General features: G+C 31.2%; 2 protein-coding genes and 1 pseudogene across 2 annotated transcripts; 2 read left to right on the plus strand and 1 right to left on the minus strand.

Moving 5' to 3' along the window:
• Positions 1-64: 64 nt before the first annotated feature.
• On the plus strand, positions 65-4,094 carry LOC144836990 (sperm flagellar protein 1-like). Its single transcript, XM_078691956.1, has 7 exons — positions 65-340; positions 715-826; positions 905-1,058; positions 1,219-1,264; positions 1,603-1,666; positions 2,102-2,228; positions 2,668-4,094. The coding sequence occupies exons 1-7, from the start codon at positions 202-204 to the stop codon at positions 2,770-2,772; spliced, it is 747 nt and encodes a 248-aa protein (XP_078548082.1). The 5' UTR covers positions 65-201; the 3' UTR covers positions 2,773-4,094.
• Positions 4,095-6,310: 2,216 nt separating this feature from the next.
• Positions 6,311-8,841, minus strand: LOC144838448 (putative G-protein coupled receptor No18). The gene has a single exon (XM_078693815.1). It carries the CDS (start codon positions 8,574-8,576, stop codon positions 7,386-7,388), a length of 1,191 nt encoding a protein of 396 aa, XP_078549941.1. The 5' UTR covers positions 8,577-8,841; the 3' UTR covers positions 6,311-7,385.
• Positions 8,842-12,194: 3,353 nt separating this feature from the next.
• LOC144838405 (DNA oxidative demethylase ALKBH2 pseudogene) lies at positions 12,195-12,605 on the plus strand (annotated as a pseudogene).
• The last annotated feature ends 9,405 nt before the right edge of the window (positions 12,606-22,010 follow it).

Consider the following 22,010-nt stretch of genomic DNA (forward strand, 5'->3'; position numbering starts at 1 on the left):
ACAGTTTTCATTTATGTAGAAATGCCAGTAAGCGTCTGGAGTATTAGTTGTTTACTAACTACGCGATGGTCGTGAATGACAACATCAATTCGGAAAAAAAGTTCTTGAAAGCATGATTGTATTTACTGCAATTTAAGCTGTCTTTTTGTGTTCACATATTGTTTATATAGTTTTTAAATAATCTAATAAAGTATTGTGCTCATGAAGAAAGAAGAAACTGAAATAAAAATGTCTGAACAAAGCTTAGATGAAGAGAAACTTCAAGAATTGTATTCTTGGATTGACAGCATTCCTCTCTCACGTCCGAAACGCCTTATCACCCGCGACTTTAGTGATGGGGGTACGTCTATCTATTACCACTTGATTTACAAGCCTAGGCCTAGCCCAAAATCTAACAAGATCAAATATTTGAAATCATTTTTTTTTAAACTTACAAATTAGTATTTTACTGCCGTAGGCCTATTCCTATTAATTATTATAGAATAATATTTATTGTTACGTAATAATATTATTAATAATTAAACAAACCATAACATGTAGGCCTATGTGTGGGTTTGGTTGTGTGTTCGATATTAGGGGCATACTGTAGGTATGACAATGAAAAAAGTGGATAGGCATAGCCTAGACCTACAGTAGTAGGTCTAGCCTTTATTAGGCCTATTAATTATTTCAATAGCCAATTTAACAAATTTGTTTTTCATCTTGTTTTTACAGTTCTAACAGCAGAAGTCGTATCACATTTTCATCCTAAGTTAGTGGAGCTTCATAACTACACACCTGCTAATTCAACGCAACAAAAGCTATCCAATTGGGGAACACTAAGCAGGTAAATGACCACATGATCTCATTCTCAGTGAATCTATCTTTTAAAATGAAATAAAATATTAATTTTTTTATTTTACAGAAAAGTATTTACAAAGCTGAACCTGAATGTTCCAGACAATATCATCAGAGGAGTTATTAATTGTAAAGCAGGTGTTGTTGAAGTATTTTTATGGCAACTCAAGATCAAGATAGAAAACTATCACAAGCAAAAAAGAATACCTCTTGGTAACAAAGTAAGATAATCAAAAAAATTTGCAAATTCAACTTAATACTGTAAAATGATCACCTACATAAAACTATAAGACTTCAATTAAATTTCAGGAAATTGAAATCAATCTCTGATTTTATAATAATTGCAACAGTTTTGGAAATGTATTAATTATTATTTTTCAGATGACGCCTGAAACATATAAAGTATTATCAGACAGGTCAGATAAAGGTAAAACACTGAATTGCATATAATATACTTTAATAATGTAACAAAGTCTGGCGTGTCAACACAGCAGTTCTTATGCGTTTCTTTGAAAACATTTACTATTTACTATGGGAATGTTTAAAGTTGGTTTTAAGTTTCTGAAATTGACTTTGAGTCAATGTATCTGGTGTGAAACTGCATCAATCTTTATGTACTCAAGTTTAGAGTGGTGTTTATTTAACATTGAATTACGCATATAAACTATTGTAAGTGAAGAAACATGTCAAGACATTAATGTCACATTAATGTTATTAATCATTTTGATATTTCATTTAATGTCAACATTTTGGTTTATTATTCAGCTTATCATAGAGGAGGGAAGCATCATGGATCAGTTCCAAAAGCTGGAGGATTACCAAATCAAACGTAAGTTAAAACAACCAGACATAAATATTTGCATTTGGTTGGGTTTGAAGTTGGTTTGATAATAATTATTTTTTATTCAAATTTATTCACTTCCCTTAGGAGAAAACATAGTAAAACAGTAAATCGTACAATTTAAATAAAAAGACAAAAAAAAACATAAAAAATTATTAGCCTCAAATTGACAATTTCATATCGAGGACACTCAAGATGAGGCCAGATGGATTTCCTTGTTTAAAAAACAATTCAAGTTCAGAAAGTTACCTAAAAAATTATATAATAAATAAACCAAAATTCTTGTACTTACAAACTGTCAGAATATGAGTAATCTTTTTAAATCTTTACAAAATAATAATTTTTGATACAAGATGACGAGACTTTATTATCGCAGCGGCATGAGATGTAGTGATTTATTTTAAAATGTCATTATTTTGACAGCAATGCTGCTAGAAGTCGGTCTTTACAGAATGTAAGTTCAGAACACGGTCAACCATTATCAACAGAAGTCAGGTATATTATAGAAGAAAAAGAACAGGCACTTTTAGCCTCTCAGGAAACTGTACAAGTAAGTCATACAGCTAACAAAAAATGTTATCATTTCATTTCCCAGTTATTCCTCTATTTTCACATAAAATGTTACATGTTTCAGATAAATAAATTAAGCTCTCAGAAAGTCACAAAAGGCATGCTATTTAATATTGATTGGAGACACAAATAACTTGAGATTTAAATAAAGTTTTTGTGACGTTGCCAATATTATAGCGATTGTCATGAAAGTCAGCCATCGTCTGTTGTACATACAGTAGATACTTGGGGAAAATAATCAATGAAAATTATGGATAAACAAACAAATACAAACAAACAAAGCAAATAATATAGTGTTTTGGAAACATTTCCCAAGTTATAAAATACATTTTACTTTATGTGTTGAGTAAATACAGATTGCAGATTATTTTATATTTGATAGTAATATCCAAATCTACTTGAATGTTTATCACTTCTAGATACTTCAGGCTAAGATTCGACGCTTAGAACATTTATTACAACTTAAAGACATCAGAATCGAGGAACTTGGGAAAAAATTACGCCAATCAGAAGGACGATATTGATAAGTCACGGTCTGTTGCACAATACTTGGCAATCATTGGTGCTGAGAAAGTATCATCATTACCAAATTTAAGACAAAACTTAAATTTGAAATGGCAGGTTAATGTGAACTTTGACCCCACATTCCAGTAGATTCACGAGCATTTAAACGGAAGTGAATGTGACGACGACAGGTTTTCCTTCCATCTGTCATAACAAATTTATTTCATCATCATCGATGGCATTTTATTTACTTGTTTTGTTATTTGTAATATTTGTAAATATTTATGACCCAAAGAATAGAATTCCTATACATTGAGAATGCTGAAGCCATTACTATAAAGTGTACTAGTGTATATTAAATGTGTGCTGTTTACCCGTTTCAGCCAAAGACCAATTTCATTGATAATAAAAATACCCATTTATATAACATTTTAAAATGGCAACATAGAGGAATTTAAACATGAATTAAAAAGAAATGTTAATCGTTAAGTTCAAACTAAATAGGCGAATCCAAATGGTGTGGCTGCCTAAAGCTTGTGATTGGTCAAACCACACTTGCATTGTGTCCATGTTCAAAGCATGGTTCCCACTAGCAACGCAACGCGAGCGAGTTGACCAATAGTTCAAATAACTCATCGCTTGTGATTGGTCAAACACCACTTGCACTGTGCTTATGTTCAAAGCATGGTTCCCACTAGCGACGCAACGCGAGCGAGTTGACCAATAGTTCAAATAACTCATCGCTTGTGATTGGTCAAACACCACTTGCACTGTGCTTATGTTCAAAGCATGGTTCCCACTAGCGACGCAACGCGAGCGAGTTGACCAATAGTTCAAATAACTCATCGCTTGTGATTGGTCAAACACCACTTGCACTGTGCTTATGTTCAAAGCATGGTTCCCACTAGCGACGCAACGCGAGCGAGTTGACCAATAGTTCAAATAACTCATCGCTTGTGATTGGTCAAACACCACTTGCACTGTGCTTATGTTCAAAGCATGGTTCCCACTAGCGACGCAACGCGAGCGAGTTGACCAATAGTTCAAATAACTCATCGCTTGTGATTGGTCAAACACCACTTGCACTGTGCTTATGTTCAAAGCATGGTTCCCACTAGCGACGCAACGCGAGCGAGTTGACCAATAGTTCAAATAACTCATCGCTTGTGATTGGTCAAACATCACTTGCACTGTGCTTATGTTGTTGTTGCGCTAACCAAGCTTAAATAATAATAATTTAAAGCGCAATTTACAGTTGTACAAAGTCTACTGTCTAATTTATTAAATACGTATGTATGTTTGTAAATCACAGAATGTATTATAAAGTGTAAAATAAATGTTCCAATCCTATCACGTTTTTGTAAATAATATTCATGACGAGAGCTTACAAACACTAAAGAATGTTAGATTAGTCTGCTGGAATCGGACAGAAAATTAAAATGAATCTATGGAAAAATAGTGTCGAATCACTCGCCACATTCAAACAACTTCTCAAATACCAATTTTAACTTGCACTTTCAACATTAATTAATTTTTGTGTGCTTTTTACATTTTCTGTTGATTGTTCTGCGTTTATAAGCGCCCTGCATTTTGCGCTATATAAATTGAACATTATTATTATTATTGAAAACTGTCCAGTCTTTTGACTAGGGTAACCTATTTATAATATTTTCTGGCACATATACCAGTTATACTGATACTCATCATAGGCCTAAATAAACAAACAACCGGTGAAGTCATTGTGGAAGTAGGCTATGCCAAAAGATCACCACACACCAAGGTATTGTATACGAGAGAATTGTAATAATTAAATTGTAGGCCTACCTCCAGTATTGTTGTGTACTAAAGAGCCAGCTATACTGACCCATAACCTATCGGTTTTGTGTGGTTACATACAATACAATATTATATGAACTATACTCTAATTGTATTAGTGTATACAGTTATACAATTTATTGATAAAGTATAGATACATTATTTGTATGTACAAAGCTCAGTTGGTGAGGATATACATAGCCGTTTCTGTAGTGGCGTTTTTTAAAGAGAAATATAAATGTATGCATATATTAATATTTAGAAACAACGTAATAGTGTTACATTTGTTTGTACACATACTCACTGTTGCTAAATTTACACAATGTTTTCGCATTTAATAGTCTTTCCAATATTCATTAGGGTTAGAGCACATTATTTCCTCTCAACCCCCTTCTTTATATTCCCAATGGTTCACTTGACCCATCTTTTTCTCGAGTTTACATTTTCAGCAATTGAAGAAAATAGTTATTTGATTGTAAATAACTTGATTTATTAAGTTATTTTTGGTACTTGTGCTCCAGCAGGGTAACCGATAGTCTAAATAAAATGAACTTTGTATATTTAGAGAAAAAGAAATAGGTTGACAATCATTTGTACTTAATATATTTTCATTCAGTTAACCAATCTTTCTCATAGATACTATAAAGGTTGTGACATGACATTTCTAACTTAAATAGGGGACAACTTCTAACAAAAAACATGCTTAGTCCGTTGGTAAAACAGGATAATAATGGGACATTGTTGCTTGTTTTTCTCCTTTTTAGTTCCGACAGGTTCATTTTGAGGTTTTCACAAAATACAAATTCCACCATTTCAACCATTATAGCCTATACATTCCAATGTATTTGTCTATATATCACAATTCGGTTTACTGGACAGTTAAAAATGAAAACAAACGGATTAAGCTCTGTCTACACTATCAAACTTTATGTGACAACAAATGTGATGTGCCCATATATGAACACAATTACATAATATCACTACCATATTAGGGCACATCACACTTTTTTGTCAAACTAGTTTGATAGTGGAGACAGAGCTTTAGATAACTTGATAGTGTGACAATTTTATAGTATATTATAGTACGGAAGATAAGTGTGTGGTTATTTATGTGTGTGTGAATAGGAGACTGGATTCAGCAAGTCCGACAATGTAACCAATACTAATGATAGTCTGACATATTAAGCCTATTATTTTGCCCATTGTTCTTTCTACATTATAACCTACCCCCAACTATTCTATTTTGAAATTCAGTTTTTGCCATCTTGAAGTTATGAGCATTGGTTGTTTGGCGAAGGTTGTGTAGTCGCCAGTAAGTACTTCTGACATTCGATAGACTGAGTGTATTGTGCACTTGGAATCTACCTCCCACTATGCCCTGCTTAAACATTGAATGGGACAGATTAATAAATAATTACGAAGCCATTGTTGTTAGTATCTCTTAAAAATGTTAAAACAGCGTGATCTATATATTATTTGAAGATAAGCAGTTGATATCAACCATTTTATTAATGTGAGCGAAAACATCGACTCATACTTACATTGCAAATCAGGTCGAACTTACCGCAAAGGGGTGGACTATTGCATGGATCATAAAACGAATTTAAGACATATACCCCTCCCCTCACATTAGATGCAATCAAAATGTACAAAACATCGATTTATTTATACACAATCAATCATTTATTCATGTTTCTTCAAACTGAATTATAATTAATGTAAATAAACGTTAACTTATGTATCTAGGCCCACACTAAGACACACTTATGTATCTAGGCCCACACTAAGACACACCTAGGCCTATGTATCTAGGCCCACACTAAGACACACTTATGTATCTAGGCCCACACTAAGACACACTTATGTATCTAGGCCCACACTAAGACACACTTATGTATCTAGGCCCACACTAAGACACACTTATGTATCTAGGCCCACACTAAGACACACTTATGTATCTAGGCCCACACTAAGACACACTTATGTATATAGGCCCACACTAAGACACACTTATGTATATAGGCCCACACTAAGACACACTTATGTATATAGGCCCACACTAAGACACACTTCTATGAAGAATATTTTTATTCTTCATAGAAAGTGTGCTTTAAAGGGCAAACTATTTTTCAAATCCTTGCTGTGACTCGATGTCAGGATTTGTCTTAATAAGCCTCCTATAATTAAGTACGAACTAATTTTGTGCTAAATATACATCGTTTCTTATTGTGTTATTTAAAGCAAACATGACACGTAAACATTTAACTTTTTAACCCTAATATTCACGTTCGTGATAAGTTTTTATATTTTTAGCGTAAACAACAATATGCCTATATAACTCATCGACACCACTGCTTTGTAACTAGACCCATATAAATAAATGTATTATGAAATTAATACGGTATGGTAGTATACTAAGTTACTACTTACATATGCGAACATTCTATTCTTTCTTCCTTCTTTTTCTAAACTAACTTTTACAATAATCGTTTTATGTACATAGGCCTTGTTTTTAGTTTCGGACTGTCGCGGACACGCATTTTCACACGCACGTTAAATTATTAGATTTATTTGGCAGCCTGCAATATACATATTACATTACTGTCAAACATTTAATGTTCTCATAAAATATAGAAATTTATTTCAAATAAATTAATTGCCCTATACATGATTCGTACCCGGGATTAATCTCTGTATTCAGCCTCTAACCAAGGGTTGTACCCGAGTCTAGCAGGCCCACCAAGATTTGTACCGGGAGACTAAGCTAGTCACTCACTCAGCTTTAGGAACTTTTTAAACATCAGAGATAAGAATATTGTTAAACCTTGTTCTCATTTGAGTCATTTGGAATTGATCCATTGCTGCCAAATCGGTATTTTCTAAAAAGCAGGCGTTTGAATGCTTTTCTAAAAGGTCTGTTCAAGAAAGCATAGATAACTGGATTAACGACACTATTTGCATATCCCAGCCAAAGAACCAGAGACAGCAATGTCGAAGAGAATTCGCACTTCAAACAAAATACCTCTAGTACGTAAGTTGTTGCAAATGGTACCCAACATAAAATAAACACGCCGATGACCACGACAACGGTTTTTAAGGCTTTCCAATCTCGAGATTTCAATAAAATTAAACCTTTATCCGATGAAATTACAGAAAGAGCTCTTCTGACTGTTCTTTTGGGTAAACTGTCTTTAGTATCATTTGTTTGTGTATTGTCAACTTCTGGATCTATTTGGTGAAACACGTCTGTTATGATGGAGACATGTCGGTGTGGTTGGAGTTCAATGACGTCTGTCTGAGCACTGTTCCTTCCAGGTTTCCGAACATTCTCTTGTATACTAATACGTCTTGCCTGACGTCTAGCCACAGAAAATATACGACAGTAAAGAAACACTGAAATTGAGATTGGAATGAAAAAAGACGCAGCACTCGAATACAATCTAAACGGTTTACTATTTGAGTAGGTACACTGTTCTTCGGATACAGTCACGGTTTTTGGGAGAAGAACCCACAACAACTGCGTCATTGCAAGAGCGGACGAAAAGATCCAAACAAACATGATCATCAGTCGATAACGTCTAAATGACATTGACGACGTGTATCTTAGTGGAGTTAAGATCGCCCAGTAACGATCAAGACTGACGGCACATAGGCTTAGAGTTGATGCCGTGCAGCACATTATGTCTAAAGAAGACCAGATATAGCACATGACAGTTCCCAACACCCACCTTCCAAACGCGATTAACGTTATTGCAAACGGTATAATCACAACGCATACTAGAAGATCTGCACATGCCAGACTAACGATGAACCAATTTGTTGCCGTTCTAAGTTTACACGTTTTACAAACGGCAACAATGACGAGAACATTTCCAAGTAATCCGGTAATTGCCAATAAACACAGACATAATGTCAAGACAATTGTATATATAGGCCTCATTCCATTTCCATCTTCCACAGTAGTTTGAGATTCATTATTCCAAACACTTACGGTACTCATATAATCCATGGTGGTCTTGATTCAATCACAAATGTACAAACAACCACAAGGTAGGCCTATGTAAGTTAGTTAGGCATATACATATTTTATATATGCAAAGTTGATGATAAATAGACTATTAATGTGATACGTCAATTACATTTGTCAAAAAAAGAATGTTTGTCGATATTGTCCAATCAAGATCCTTCCATTTTGAGATGAACGAACATGTCTTCAAATCTCCTTTCAACGTTTCTTCATAATTATATTTCCGTCGAATTGAAATAATTAATAAAATATTAGCTTCCTAGTATAATCTACCACCAAAAATCAAAAATATATATTTAGCAGACTAGGCACACAGTCATCTCATGATTCGTGTTTACTCCACAAAACATGTAAGAATTCAGCAACCAATTGGAACCAATGTTTCTTAGCACCATAGCAACCAACTTCGACGGGGATAGATCGGAATTAAAACTGTTTTTAAAATGCCTTAACTAAAGGCGCTAGTCATAAATTACAAGACTATTTTATGTCAAAAGGCATGTATTACTTTGTTTAAGGTCGGAGCATCAGAGAGAAGTTGAGCAGTGATAAACGAGTGTTCAGAGAGATGTATTTGACTTAACACCGCATGTTATGTGCTCACAGGTGGTAGTATAACTTTTACCTTCTCATAATAATCTTATAATTACACATATTCTTCGAAGAAACTCGTTAATATGCTACAGCAATTCAATATTATTGGGCATTATTTCAAACTTTGAAAGACCACTATATCGGGATGTCGATGACACAGATTTTGATTAGAATTTTATAAATACACCAATGACAAAACGACAAAAATACTTTTTAATAAACCTCAAAGTTTAAATGTCAGATATTAATATTGGTCATATCATATTACTTGACAAGTTACGGATATTTTTGGGAGATTTATTGTCCTTTGTGAATTTGGAAAAAGGGAAGTGATTTTATAATAATGTGAAATGGAAAATATATCAAAATAGACGTACCACAAACCTATAAAAATACTTTGTATCAAAAAATGTCTGCTTTTGGAAAATGTTACGTACATAGGACTATTCTGAAGAAAAGATTGTGTTTAACGGTGTTCTTACAATGATATCCAGTATAGATTTATTTATTTAAATTAAAACAACATTTGTCATGTTCTAAACAATATTTATGTTATTTTTCATGTTTCCTTCTTCATGTTTCTCTAATATAAAATGTAATATTAATTTACAGAGTTACAATGTATACCATTCCTCGCGTCAAATCAATTTTAATTTATACTACAAAGAGACATAAGGTCACTGGCGGTATATATAATACCTACTAATGTTTTCTTAATGTGATCAATCATGTCTTCAGCAAATGTTTTAGTAACATTATCCTCCCAAATATCACAGGTTATTTTAATAATTTTATGACTTTGTTTAAATATTTCGTCGAGTAAAACTTAAAGCGTCATTATACTGATTTGGATACAGGTACGTGACAGAATGTAAATAGTTGAACATTAATGTTATTGTTGCAATACTACGTCAGATCTCATCTGCTATAAATAACATACTCTCGAGATCACATAGTCTATGTCGTCGACTGCAGCATGGGACAAGATGTGTTGCTTTATGACTTTAGTGACGACTTTAACCCGTAACCACATCTTTCAATGTATTTTTATTTTATATCATTTATTTTATGGGTTTTCTTTGGATTCAAATATAAATGAAAGGAATGTCATATTTTAAATCTATAATAGTGGTTCATATAACCTTTTAAAACTGACAACATTACGGTACATTATCATTTAAGTCAATTTTATTCACAGTAGTTCCACCATTTGTGAAAATGTGCAACATCGGTGCCAATATTGATTTTTACGTCACTTTAAATTCAATTTACTAAATAAATCCACAAGATGAAACATAATAAATTAAGAATTAGTAGAAAGAAAGGTACTTCAGCCCAGCCCAAAATGAATTTTCCTGATTACGTAATATCCGCCAGGTGTTTTTATAACAATGGTTAACAATGGGTATAGTTTAAGACAATAGAGAATATCATTTCACACAATGGTTAACAATGGGAATAGTATAAGACAATAGGTTAAGGAAGTTAAAGATTGTTGTAAGATTTGAATTAGTCATGTACTTGGCGGTAATTTTAAAAAGGGTGTACAATAACAGATGCACCTGGTTTAATTAAATCAACGTAACAAAATAAGTTATTTGATCCGGGTATTATAACAATGACTAAAACAAAAAGATGAGAATGAATGAAGTTAAATATTGGTGATTTCATATGAATGAAGTTAAATAATAAGTATGTCTTGATTGAACTTTACCGACAGGTAATTAATCATCTTCCGGATTTGTTAACAAAGGGGAAGAAATTGAAAAGCAGTGACTCGGGGGGTGTTTGACATATTAAAGTTTAATGTGTGCCGTTATGATGTTTAGTTTTATTTTCATTTAAATTGGTTACGTTTACGAAAAGATTTCTTTGTTTCCTTTTAAAATAAAACAAAAGGTGGGTAAAGAGGGACGCTACTGACATCATGTATAAATTATTTTAGTGTGTATAAATATATGGGTAAATTGTGTATAATGTTGTAGTCAAAATAGACATTTCAGTAGAGCTCTACCAGAATGAATGCCTATAAACCAACAGTTGGTTTCACTCATTCCAAAAGAAAATCCACAGAATGCAACGTACCTTCTGAAAAGGTAAAGGATGACTACACAAAGGAACCAACAGAGGCACGTAAAAGTAATGAAATAGATTTCACTCGGAAGCTAATCAAATCAGATAAGCAGCAGATGATTTCCCCATATTTTAAGTTTCCAGTGCACAAAATATCGAGAGAAAATTTAGATTGTGATTACATTCAACTTCTTGATAAAAGCTCAGCTGATACTTTGTATAAACAATGTGAGGAAGAGATTGAATATTTTACAGGTGATCTTGCAAAGGTGAAAGTGTTTGGTAGATGGTTTAATATACCTAGAAAACAGGTTAGTTTCTCTTTATTTTTTCTTCATGGTTTCATGACGTTAATGTAGGCTACATACTATTACGTTTAAAAAGATGCATTTTTACATTTTAATTACCGGCCTACCGCACTGTTTTCGTTTTATGCAACAGAATAACAGTTAACCAAGCCTACAGCACTGTTTTCGTTTTATGCAGCAGAATATTAACAGTTAACCAGAATCCAACTGATTATAATTGTATATACATAAGAGAAACATTTTTAATAGTATCTTTCAACTCTGACAGGTTTCTTATGGTGATACGGGTTTAACATACACATATTCAGGCAATATAGTGCCAGCCTTGCCATGGCCACCGTTCCTGAAAGATCTTCGAGATTATTTGAAAGAAGTCACAGGGTTCTACTTCAATTTTGTTTTGGTTAACAGGTACATATTTATTATATATCTATATATGTTTATATTTGTTATAATTAAATAATGCAAAGCTTCCTTATGGCTACATTGTTTATACATTTTGTACATTTGATTTATTCTCAATTTTACTCTCAAGATTGTATAATTGAACAATATCAGTAATCAGTCTTTTCGTCATCTATTAGAATCTCTCACTTTTTTTATCTGCACAAAACTGTGTTTAATTATGTTGTATGGTTTATTGTTTTTATACTAAAAAGTTAAGTGCAAAAAGGATATTTATTTTCTAGCTTAAATTACAGTACAATTTTTTTATTTTAATTTATGTTTCTTTACTAGATATGCAGACGGTAATGATTCTATTGGTGAACATAAAGACGATGAGAAAGATATCAATAAATTTAGTTCAATTGCGTCCATTTCATTAGGTCAAACACGATTGTTTAGATTTCGCCATGGTGCTACACGTGGAATGAGACACAAAAGAAGTATTGAACCAGTAAATGTTGATCTTAAACACGGTAGCTTACTATTGATGAATTATCCAACTAACGAGTATTGGTACCATTCGCTGCCTAAAAAACCATCCATCAAACTACCAAGAATAAATCTGACATTTAGAGATATTAAAAGATGAGAAAAGGTCAGGATTACTTTAGAACGCAAATCTTATTAGCAACAATTCATGAACAATTGTTCTAAATGTAATAGTTACATGTATTTGTGTTTTATCAAAATGTAATGGTTACCTAGCATACATTATTATTGGCGGCTGTCAAAAAACTATTTTTAACAATTCATTTCTTGTATCTTCCTTTTTTATTTATTGTAAAAAATTTTGAAATAATTAGTAGCATGGTACAAGGAATCGGCCCTGGAAAAAATAACAACAACTAATTTAATTCTTCTTTTTCTGTTGAATTATTATTATTATGTTTGTGATGTGTATTGCAATAGATTTGTTTAATGAAATAAGTTAATTATGTTTTGACTTAATTTATGTCAGTGTAAATTTGTAAAAGTAGTTTTCCTATTTTAATTCATGGTAAATTTATTTCTTGACTTAATTTAATTTGTTTTCTGTTCTGTTGAAGTATTATTATTATGTTTTGTAAAGTGTAGTGCAATAGAATGTGTATTGAAATAAATTTTGTTTTTTAACAGCAACAATAAAAATGAAATTTGATCTTTGCGTGTTATTTAACTCCTGTATGATGTTTTTCTAATTTATTTATACCAAAAAAAAAAAAAAAAACAAGTTTTTGAATTTGTTAAATGTAATTGCAAAAACACAAATGAATGTGATTAAAAAATATTCTGTTTACTTTTTTTTTTTTTGTATTTGAAACAGTAGTATTTTTAACAGTAGTTATATTTTATATATAATAAGTGATATTACAAAAAAATAAACATACAAAATGTATAAAGCATAGACTTATTAAATTTAAATACAATTTCTTTATTTCAAAATGAATTTCATTTTCTACGTGTTTTCAATTTTAAATCTTTTAAGAAAGACACAATACGTACTGCTAAAAAAAAAAAAAAACGCACACAAAAGAAGACAAATTTGAGACGCACGGTATGTAACGACACTTTCAATAAGAAGGCATATTATAAATGTATTTTTACCAAATTTATAAAGTAAATGGTTATTATTGAGAAATATACATTTTAGATAAATGATAACACATCTAAAATTAATTAGAGAGATCAATACAATATTGTGTTCATGATAATTTGTTTTGATGACTAGAGGAAACATCTGAAGAAATTCAACGAAAAACAAGCGTTAACACCATACCAGTCACTAAGAATGCTACTACTCTGAAAAAAACATCTCCCTTCCTACACAGAAACAAATTCTGAACGAAAAAAAAAAAAAAAAAAAAAAAAAAAAAAAAAAATTAGTAAACGAAACACGCGCATTATAAATAAAATGAATAATTTAAGAATATTAGTTAAACTACGCACGAACAAAAAACGAAACATACTAACCGATTCATCGTCATTACAAAGTTCAAATAACGAAAACTTTTCCTTGAAAAATCCACAGGAGACACGTTTTACATTTTCTAACTGCAGTTCAGTGTCACATTGTGTCGCAACACATGTACATACAACGAGTCCTGTCACAAGTCTGCCGACATTTATTTTTCTATCGCTCATCATTTGTTCTAATACATAATACAGCGCTTCCGAAGAAATATCTTTACACAATTCTAACACATTAAAATTGTTTTCCAACTCTTTACAAGCACGAATAGTACTCTGGAGGATGGGTGAATCCAAAACAACTAACCCCGTCAATTTATATTCAATGTATGCTAAAACCACTTCCTCTAAATCAACCATAACGCTCGACAAACAATTGATAATGGATGTAATGGTCAAGAAAGTTACAACTTAAAACATTTATTTTTGTTTTTTAAAAAGAAGTTGTAACATAGAAACTAATTTTGTCAGGAAATGTATTTTTATCATTTATGTGGTTTATTTGTGTTTAGAAAGTTACAACATTAACATTTAATTTGGTCAAAAATGTGAATATACGGAGCCGATATTCAGTGTCACATTGTGTCGCAACACATGTACATACAACGAGTCCTGTCACAAGTCTGCCGACATTTATTTTTCTGTCGCTCATCATTTGTTCTAATACATAATACAGCGCTTCCGAAGAAATATCTTTACACAATTCTAACACATTAAAATTGTTTTCCAACTCTTTACAAGCACGAATAGTACTCTGGAGGATGGGGTGAATCCAAAACAACTAACCCCGTCAATTTATATTCAATGTATGCTAAAACCACTTCCTCTAAATCAACCATAACGCTCGACAAACAATTGATAATGGATGTAATGGTCAAGAAAGTTACAACTTAAAACATTTATTTTTGTTTTTTAAAAAGAAGTTGTAACATAGAAACTAATTTTGTCAGGAAATGTATTTTTATCATTTATGTGGTTTATTTGTGTTTAGAAAGTTACAACATTAACATTTAATTTGGTCAAAAATGTGAATATACGGAGCCGATTGTAATTTTTAATCCTTAGTATAGTGAGAGATTTTATAAACAAAAAAAGAGCGAACGGAAATTAATGATTGCAGATTAGACATATAGAAATGGATTGAAATTGGAAATCCACATGATCAAAGAAAAGAAACCCATTGTTTCGACAGAAGCTAATGACATTTACAAAGGATGACACAGTTTGAATAGAGTAATTACCGTATAACATAATTAAATTTTACACCACCAATACTACCGGGGTGTTTAGGATCGTAATATACTTTTCTTAAGTACTCATCCATACTCATTACCCTCAATCACCCAAATGAAAACTTAATAAATAAATCAAATACTTAAATAACACGCAAAGATCAAATTTCATTTTCGTTGTTGCTTTTAAAAGAAAAAACACAACCTTTATTTTAACACACATTCTATTTCAATATATTTTACAACCATAATAATAATAAACTTTACCGAAAAGAAATAAGAATTATAAAAATTTATAACATTAATTAAAAAAAAAAAAAGTGTTAAGATAATATTTAAATTTGTACAAATTACAATTGGTTAAGAATCTTATTAAAAAGTTCTGAATCATTTGTAATCAACTTTATGGCTTTATCGAACGCATCAACATTGATACAACGTAAATGAAAGTAGTTTAGCGCCCATTCAAAATGGGTAGCGCTATTGTCCACAAGTTTCAATGCCAGAATTGGTCGAAAAAATGTTAGCAGTTGTTCATATCTTGAGCCGTGAAAGTTATAACGTTCAACCATGTCATTCAGAATGAATATAAATTCTTCTATGAAAACCTTCTCAATTGTTCTCATTATTTCATTGTACTCAAGTTCGGTAGTTTCTTTCTTAATCTCCACCTCCAGCACAGGGTTCAGGTACTCTTCTGTAAACACCTCATCTTCTACCTCATCTTCTACATCGGCTTTTCTTGCCAGAAATAGGTGGTAGTCACCTACCGATGACGTGTCGTCATATACAATTCTCTCCTCTTCAGAAATTATTCTCGATCTATAATGTTCGTCTTCTTCAGTATTAGATATATTATTTAAATCAACGTTCATTGGAGGTGGGGGTTGAATCGCCAGTAAACACGTCATATCCCCGGCCATCTCTTCCCTCATCTCTTCCTCCTCCTCTGCTGTAAAATAGGCACCAGTCATAGCTAGTATGTCTTCGTCTTCAAATTCTGAATCACTGCTTATATATATAACTTCTTCTTCGACATCAGAGTCCATAGTAAGATCAATGATTTCAATCACAGAACCCATAAGTAACTAGTTGTTGGTTTTTTTGGTCTGTCTTGTCGAGCTCTGTAGCGTTGTAGAATGATGTAAATATTACAAAATAATCGAGAGTTATATACAGTGAAAAGCGCTGTGTTCCTTTTGTTTCATTAAGTAGCTTCCCCAATGTCATTGAATTTAAATCATCATTCCGTTTTTCCAAAAGATTGCATTGTAATTACGGGAACTGTTTTAACCAATCGTAATTGTCATTCTGGTAACTTTTTTTGGTCCGTGATTCTAGAAACTTAAAAATGAGTACTAATAGATAAGTTCAGCGTTCAAGTGATCATCTTACTTAAAAATATATAAATAAAAATAATTATAACTTAAACTAATAACTAACTACTGAACTAATTTACTTGAATTTAAAATCCTAAGAATAAGTAACAAAAAAAAAAAAAAAAAAAAAAAAAAAAAAAATTTACATCTAACGACAGAATTCATTTTTTAAAAACATGCACAGGTGTTTTCAGTTGTAAATTTGTTTAATTATGAACAGAGAAAAATAAATTTATTTATATCACCGCGACAATAAAATAAAATAAATACAGAAGTGGTTATCGCGGTGATATAAATAAATTTATTTTTCTCTGTTCATAATTAAACAAATTTACAACTGAAAACACCTGTGCATGTTTTTAAAAAATGAATTCTGTCGTTAGATGTTAATTTTTTTTTTTTTTTTTTTTTTACTTATTCTTAGGATTTTAAATTCAAGTAAATTAGTTCAGTAGTTAGTTATTAGTTTAAGTTATAATTATTTTTATTTATATATTTTTAAGTAAGATGATCACTTGAACGCTGAACTTATCTATTAGTACTCATTTTTAAGTTTCTAGAATCACGGACCAAAAAAAGTTACCAGAATGACAATTACGATTGGTTAAAACAGTTCCCGTAATTACAATGCAATCTTTTGGAAAAACGGAATGATGATTTAAATTCAATGACATTGGGGAAGCTACTTAATGAAACAAAAGGAACACAGCGCTTTTCACTGTATATAACTCTCGATTATTTTGTAATATTTACATCATTCTACAACGCTACAGAGCTCGACAAGACAGACCAAAAAAACCAACAACTAGTTACTTATGGGTTCTGTGATTGAAATCATTGATCTTACTATGGACTCTGATGTCGAAGAAGAAGTTATATATATAAGCAGTGATTCAGAATTTGAAGACGAAGACATACTAGCTATGACTGGTGCCTATTTTACAGCAGAGGAGGAGGAAGAGATGAGGGAAGAGATGGCCGGGGATATGACGTGTTTACTGGCGATTCAACCCCCACCTCCAATGAACGTTGATTTAAATAATATATCTAATACTGAAGAAGACGAACATTATAGATCGAGAATAATTTCTGAAGAGGAGAGAATTGTATATGACGACACGTCATCGGTAGGTGACTACCACCTATTTCTGGCAAGAAAAGCCGATGTAGAAGATGAGGTAGAAGATGAGGTGTTTACAGAAGAGTACCTGAACCCTGTGCTGGAGGTGGAGATTAAGAAAGAAACTACCGAACTTGAGTACAATGAAATAATGAGAACAATTGAGAAGGTTTTCATAGAAGAATTTATATTCATTCTGAATGACATGGTTGAACGTTATAACTTTCACGGCTCAAGATATGAACAACTGCTAACATTTTTTCGACCAATTCTGGCATTGAAACTTGTGGACAATAGCGCTACCCATTTTGAATGGGCGCTAAACTACTTTCATTTACGTTGTATCAATGTTGATGCGTTCGATAAAGCCATAAAGTTGATTACAAATGATTCAGAACTTTTTAATAAGATTCTTAACCAATTGTAATTTGTACAAATTTAAATATTATCTTAACACTTTTTTTTTTTTTAATTAATGTTATAAATTTTTATAATTCTTATTTCTTTTCGGTAAAGTTTATTATTATTATGGTTGTAAAATATATTGAAATAGAATGTGTGTTAAAATAAAGGTTGTGTTTTTTCTTTTAAAAGCAACAACGAAAATGAAATTTGATCTTTGCGTGTTATTTAAGTATTTGATTTATTTATTAAGTTTTCATTTGGGTGATTGAGGGTAATGAGTATGGATGAGTACTTAAGAAAAGTATATTACGATCCTAAACACCCCGGTAGTATTGGTGGTGTAAAATTTAATTATGTTATACGGTAATTACTCTATTCAAACTGTGTCATCCTTTGTAAATGTCATTAGCTTCTGTCGAAACAATGGGTTTCTTTTCTTTGATCATGTGGATTTCCAATTTCAATCCATTTCTATATGTCTAATCTGCAATCATTAATTTCCGTTCGCTCTTTTTTTGTTTATAAAATCTCTCACTATACTAAGGATTAAAAATTACAATCGGCTCCGTATATTCACATTTTTGACCAAATTAAATGTTAATGTTGTAACTTTCTAAACACAAATAAACCACATAAATGATAAAAATACATTTCCTGACAAAATTAGTTTCTATGTTACAACTTCTTTTTAAAAAACAAAAATAAATGTTTTAAGTTGTAACTTTCTTGACCATTACATCCATTATCAATTGTTTGTCGAGCGTTATGGTTGATTTAGAGGAAGTGGTTTTAGCATACATTGAATATAAATTGACGGGGTTAGTTGTTTTGGATTCACCCCATCCTCCAGAGTACTATTCGTGCTTGTAAAGAGTTGGAAAACAATTTTAATGTGTTAGAATTGTGTAAAGATATTTCTTCGGAAGCGCTGTATTATGTATTAGAACAAATGATGAGCGACAGAAAAATAAATGTCGGCAGACTTGTGACAGGACTCGTTGTATGTACATGTGTTGCGACACAATGTGACACTGAATATCGGCTCCGTATATTCACATTTTTGACCAAATTAAATGTTAATGTTGTAACTTTCTAAACACAAATAAACCACATAAATGATAAAAATACATTTCCTGACAAAATTAGTTTCTATGTTACAACTTCTTTTTAAAAAACAAAAATAAATGTTTTAAGTTGTAACTTTCTTGACCATTACATCCATTATCAATTGTTTGTCGAGCGTTATGGTTGATTTAGAGGAAGTGGTTTTAGCATACATTGAATATAAATTGACGGGGTTAGTTGTTTTGGATTCACCCATCCTCCAGAGTACTATTCGTGCTTGTAAAGAGTTGGAAAACAATTTTAATGTGTTAGAATTGTGTAAAGATATTTCTTCGGAAGCGCTGTATTATGTATTAGAACAAATGATGAGCGATAGAAAAATAAATGTCGGCAGACTTGTGACAGGACTCGTTGTATGTACATGTGTTGCGACACAATGTGACACTGAACTGCAGTTAGAAAATGTAAAACGTGTCTCCTGTGGATTTTTCAAGGAAAAGTTTTCGTTATTTGAACTTTGTAATGACGATGAATCGGTTAGTATGTTTCGTTTTTTGTTCGTGCGTAGTTTAACTAATATTCTTAAATTATTCATTTTATTTATAATGCGCGTGTTTCGTTTACTAATTTTTTTTTTTTTTTTTTTTTTTTTTTTTTTTTTCGTTCAGAATTTGTTTCTGTGTAGGAAGGGAGATGTTTTTTTCAGAGTAGTAGCATTCTTAGTGACTGGTATGGTGTTAACGCTTGTTTTTCGTTGAATTTCTTCAGATGTTTCCTCTAGTCATCAAAACAAATTATCATGAACACAATATTGTATTGATCTCTCTAATTAATTTTAGATGTGTTATCATTTATCTAAAATGTATATTTCTCAATAATAACCATTTACTTTATAAATTTGGTAAAAATACATTTATAATATGCCTTCTTATTGAAAGTGTCGTTACATACCGTGCGTCTCAAATTTGTCTTCTTTTGTGTGCGTTTTTTTTTTTTTTTAGCAGTACGTATTGTGTCTTTCTTAAAAGATTTAAAATTGAAAACACGTAGAAAATGAAATTCATTTTGAAATAAAGAAATTGTATTTAAATTTAATAAGTCTATGCTTTATACATTTTGTATGTTTATTTTTTTGTAATATCACTTATTATATATAAAATATAACTACTGTTAAAAATACTACTGTTTCAAATACAAAAAAAAAAAAAGTAAACAGAATATTTTTTAATCACATTCATTTGTGTTTTTGCAATTACATTTAACAAATTCAAAAACTTGTTTTTTTTTTTTTTTTTGGTATAAATAAATTAGAAAAACATCATACAGGAGTTAAATAACACGCAAAGATCAAATTTCATTTTTATTGTTGCTGTTAAAAAACAAAATTTATTTCAATACACATTCTATTGCACTACACTTTACAAAACATAATAATAATACTTCAACAGAACAGAAAACAAATTAAATTAAGTCAAGAAATAAATTTACCATGAATTAAAATAGGAAAACTACTTTTACAAATTTACACTGACATAAATTAAGTCAAAACATAATTAACTTATTTCATTAAACAAATCTATTGCAATACACATCACAAACATAATAATAATAATTCAACAGAAAAAGAAGAATTAAATTAGTTGTTGTTATTTTTTCCAGGGCCGATTCCTTGTACCATGCTACTAATTATTTCAAAATTTTTTACAATAAATAAAAAAGGAAGATACAAGAAATGAATTGTTAAAAATAGTTTTTTGACAGCCGCCAATAATAATGTATGCTAGGTAACCATTACATTTTGATAAAACACAAATACATGTAACTATTACATTTAGAACAATTGTTCATGAATTGTTGCTAATAAGATTTGCGTTCTAAAGTAATCCTGACCTTTTCTCATCTTTTAATATCTCTAAATGTCAGATTTATTCTTGGTAGTTTGATGGATGGTTTTTTAGGCAGCGAATGGTACCAATACTCGTTAGTTGGATAATTCATCAATAGTAAGCTACCGTGTTTAAGATCAACATTTACTGGTTCAATACTTCTTTTGTGTCTCATTCCACGTGTAGCACCATGGCGAAATCTAAACAATCGTGTTTGACCTAATGAAATGGACGCAATTGAACTAAATTTATTGATATCTTTCTCATCGTCTTTATGTTCACCAATAGAATCATTACCGTCTGCATATCTAGTAAAGAAACATAAATTAAAATAAAAAAATTGTACTGTAATTTAAGCTAGAAAATAAATATCCTTTTTGCACTTAACTTTTTAGTATAAAAACAATAAACCATACAACATAATTAAACACAGTTTTGTGCAGATAAAAAAAGTGAGAGATTCTAATAGATGACGAAAAGACTGATTACTGATATTGTTCAATTATACAATCTTGAGAGTAAAATTGAGAATAAATCAAATGTACAAAATGTATAAACAATGTAGCCATAAGGAAGCTTTGCATTATTTAATTATAACAAATATAAACATATATAGATATATAATAAATATGTACCTGTTAACCAAAACAAAATTGAAGTAGAACCCTGTGACTTCTTTCAAATAATCTCGAAGATCTTTCAGGAACGGTGGCCATGGCAAGGCTGGCACTATATTGCCTGAATATGTGTATGTTAAACCCGTATCACCATAAGAAACCTGTCAGAGTTGAAAGATACTATTAAAAATGTTTCTCTTATGTATATACAATTATAATCAGTTGGATTCTGGTTAACTGTTAATATTCTGCTGCATAAAACGAAAACAGTGCTGTAGGCTTGGTTAACTGTTATTCTGTTGCATAAAACGAAAACAGTGCGGTAGGCCGGTAATTAAAATGT

Source organism: Antedon bifida, chromosome 3 (genome assembly GCF_963402885.1).
Source record: "Antedon bifida chromosome 3, ecAntBifi1.1, whole genome shotgun sequence".
Lineage (NCBI taxonomy): Eukaryota > Metazoa > Echinodermata > Crinoidea > Comatulida > Antedonidae > Antedon > Antedon bifida.

What these genes read in the sequence shown, in the direction of transcription:
- LOC144836990 (XM_078691956.1), top strand. Translation starts at nt 202, where the DNA reads ATGAAGAAAGAAGAAACTGAAATAAAAATGTCTGAACAAAGCTTAGAT. An exon ending in CCGCGACTTTAGTGATGGGG is followed by an intron (nt 341 to 714) that starts GTACGTCTATCT and finishes TTGTTTTTACAG; the next exon opens with TTCTAACAGCAGAAGTCGTA. An exon ending in GGAGGATTACCAAATCAAAC is followed by an intron (nt 1,667 to 2,101) that starts GTAAGTTAAAAC and finishes TTATTTTGACAG; the next exon opens with CAATGCTGCTAGAAGTCGGT.
- LOC144838448 (XM_078693815.1), bottom strand. Translation starts at nt 8,576, where the DNA reads ATGGATTATATGAGTACCGTAAGTGTTTGGAATAATGAATCTCAAACT.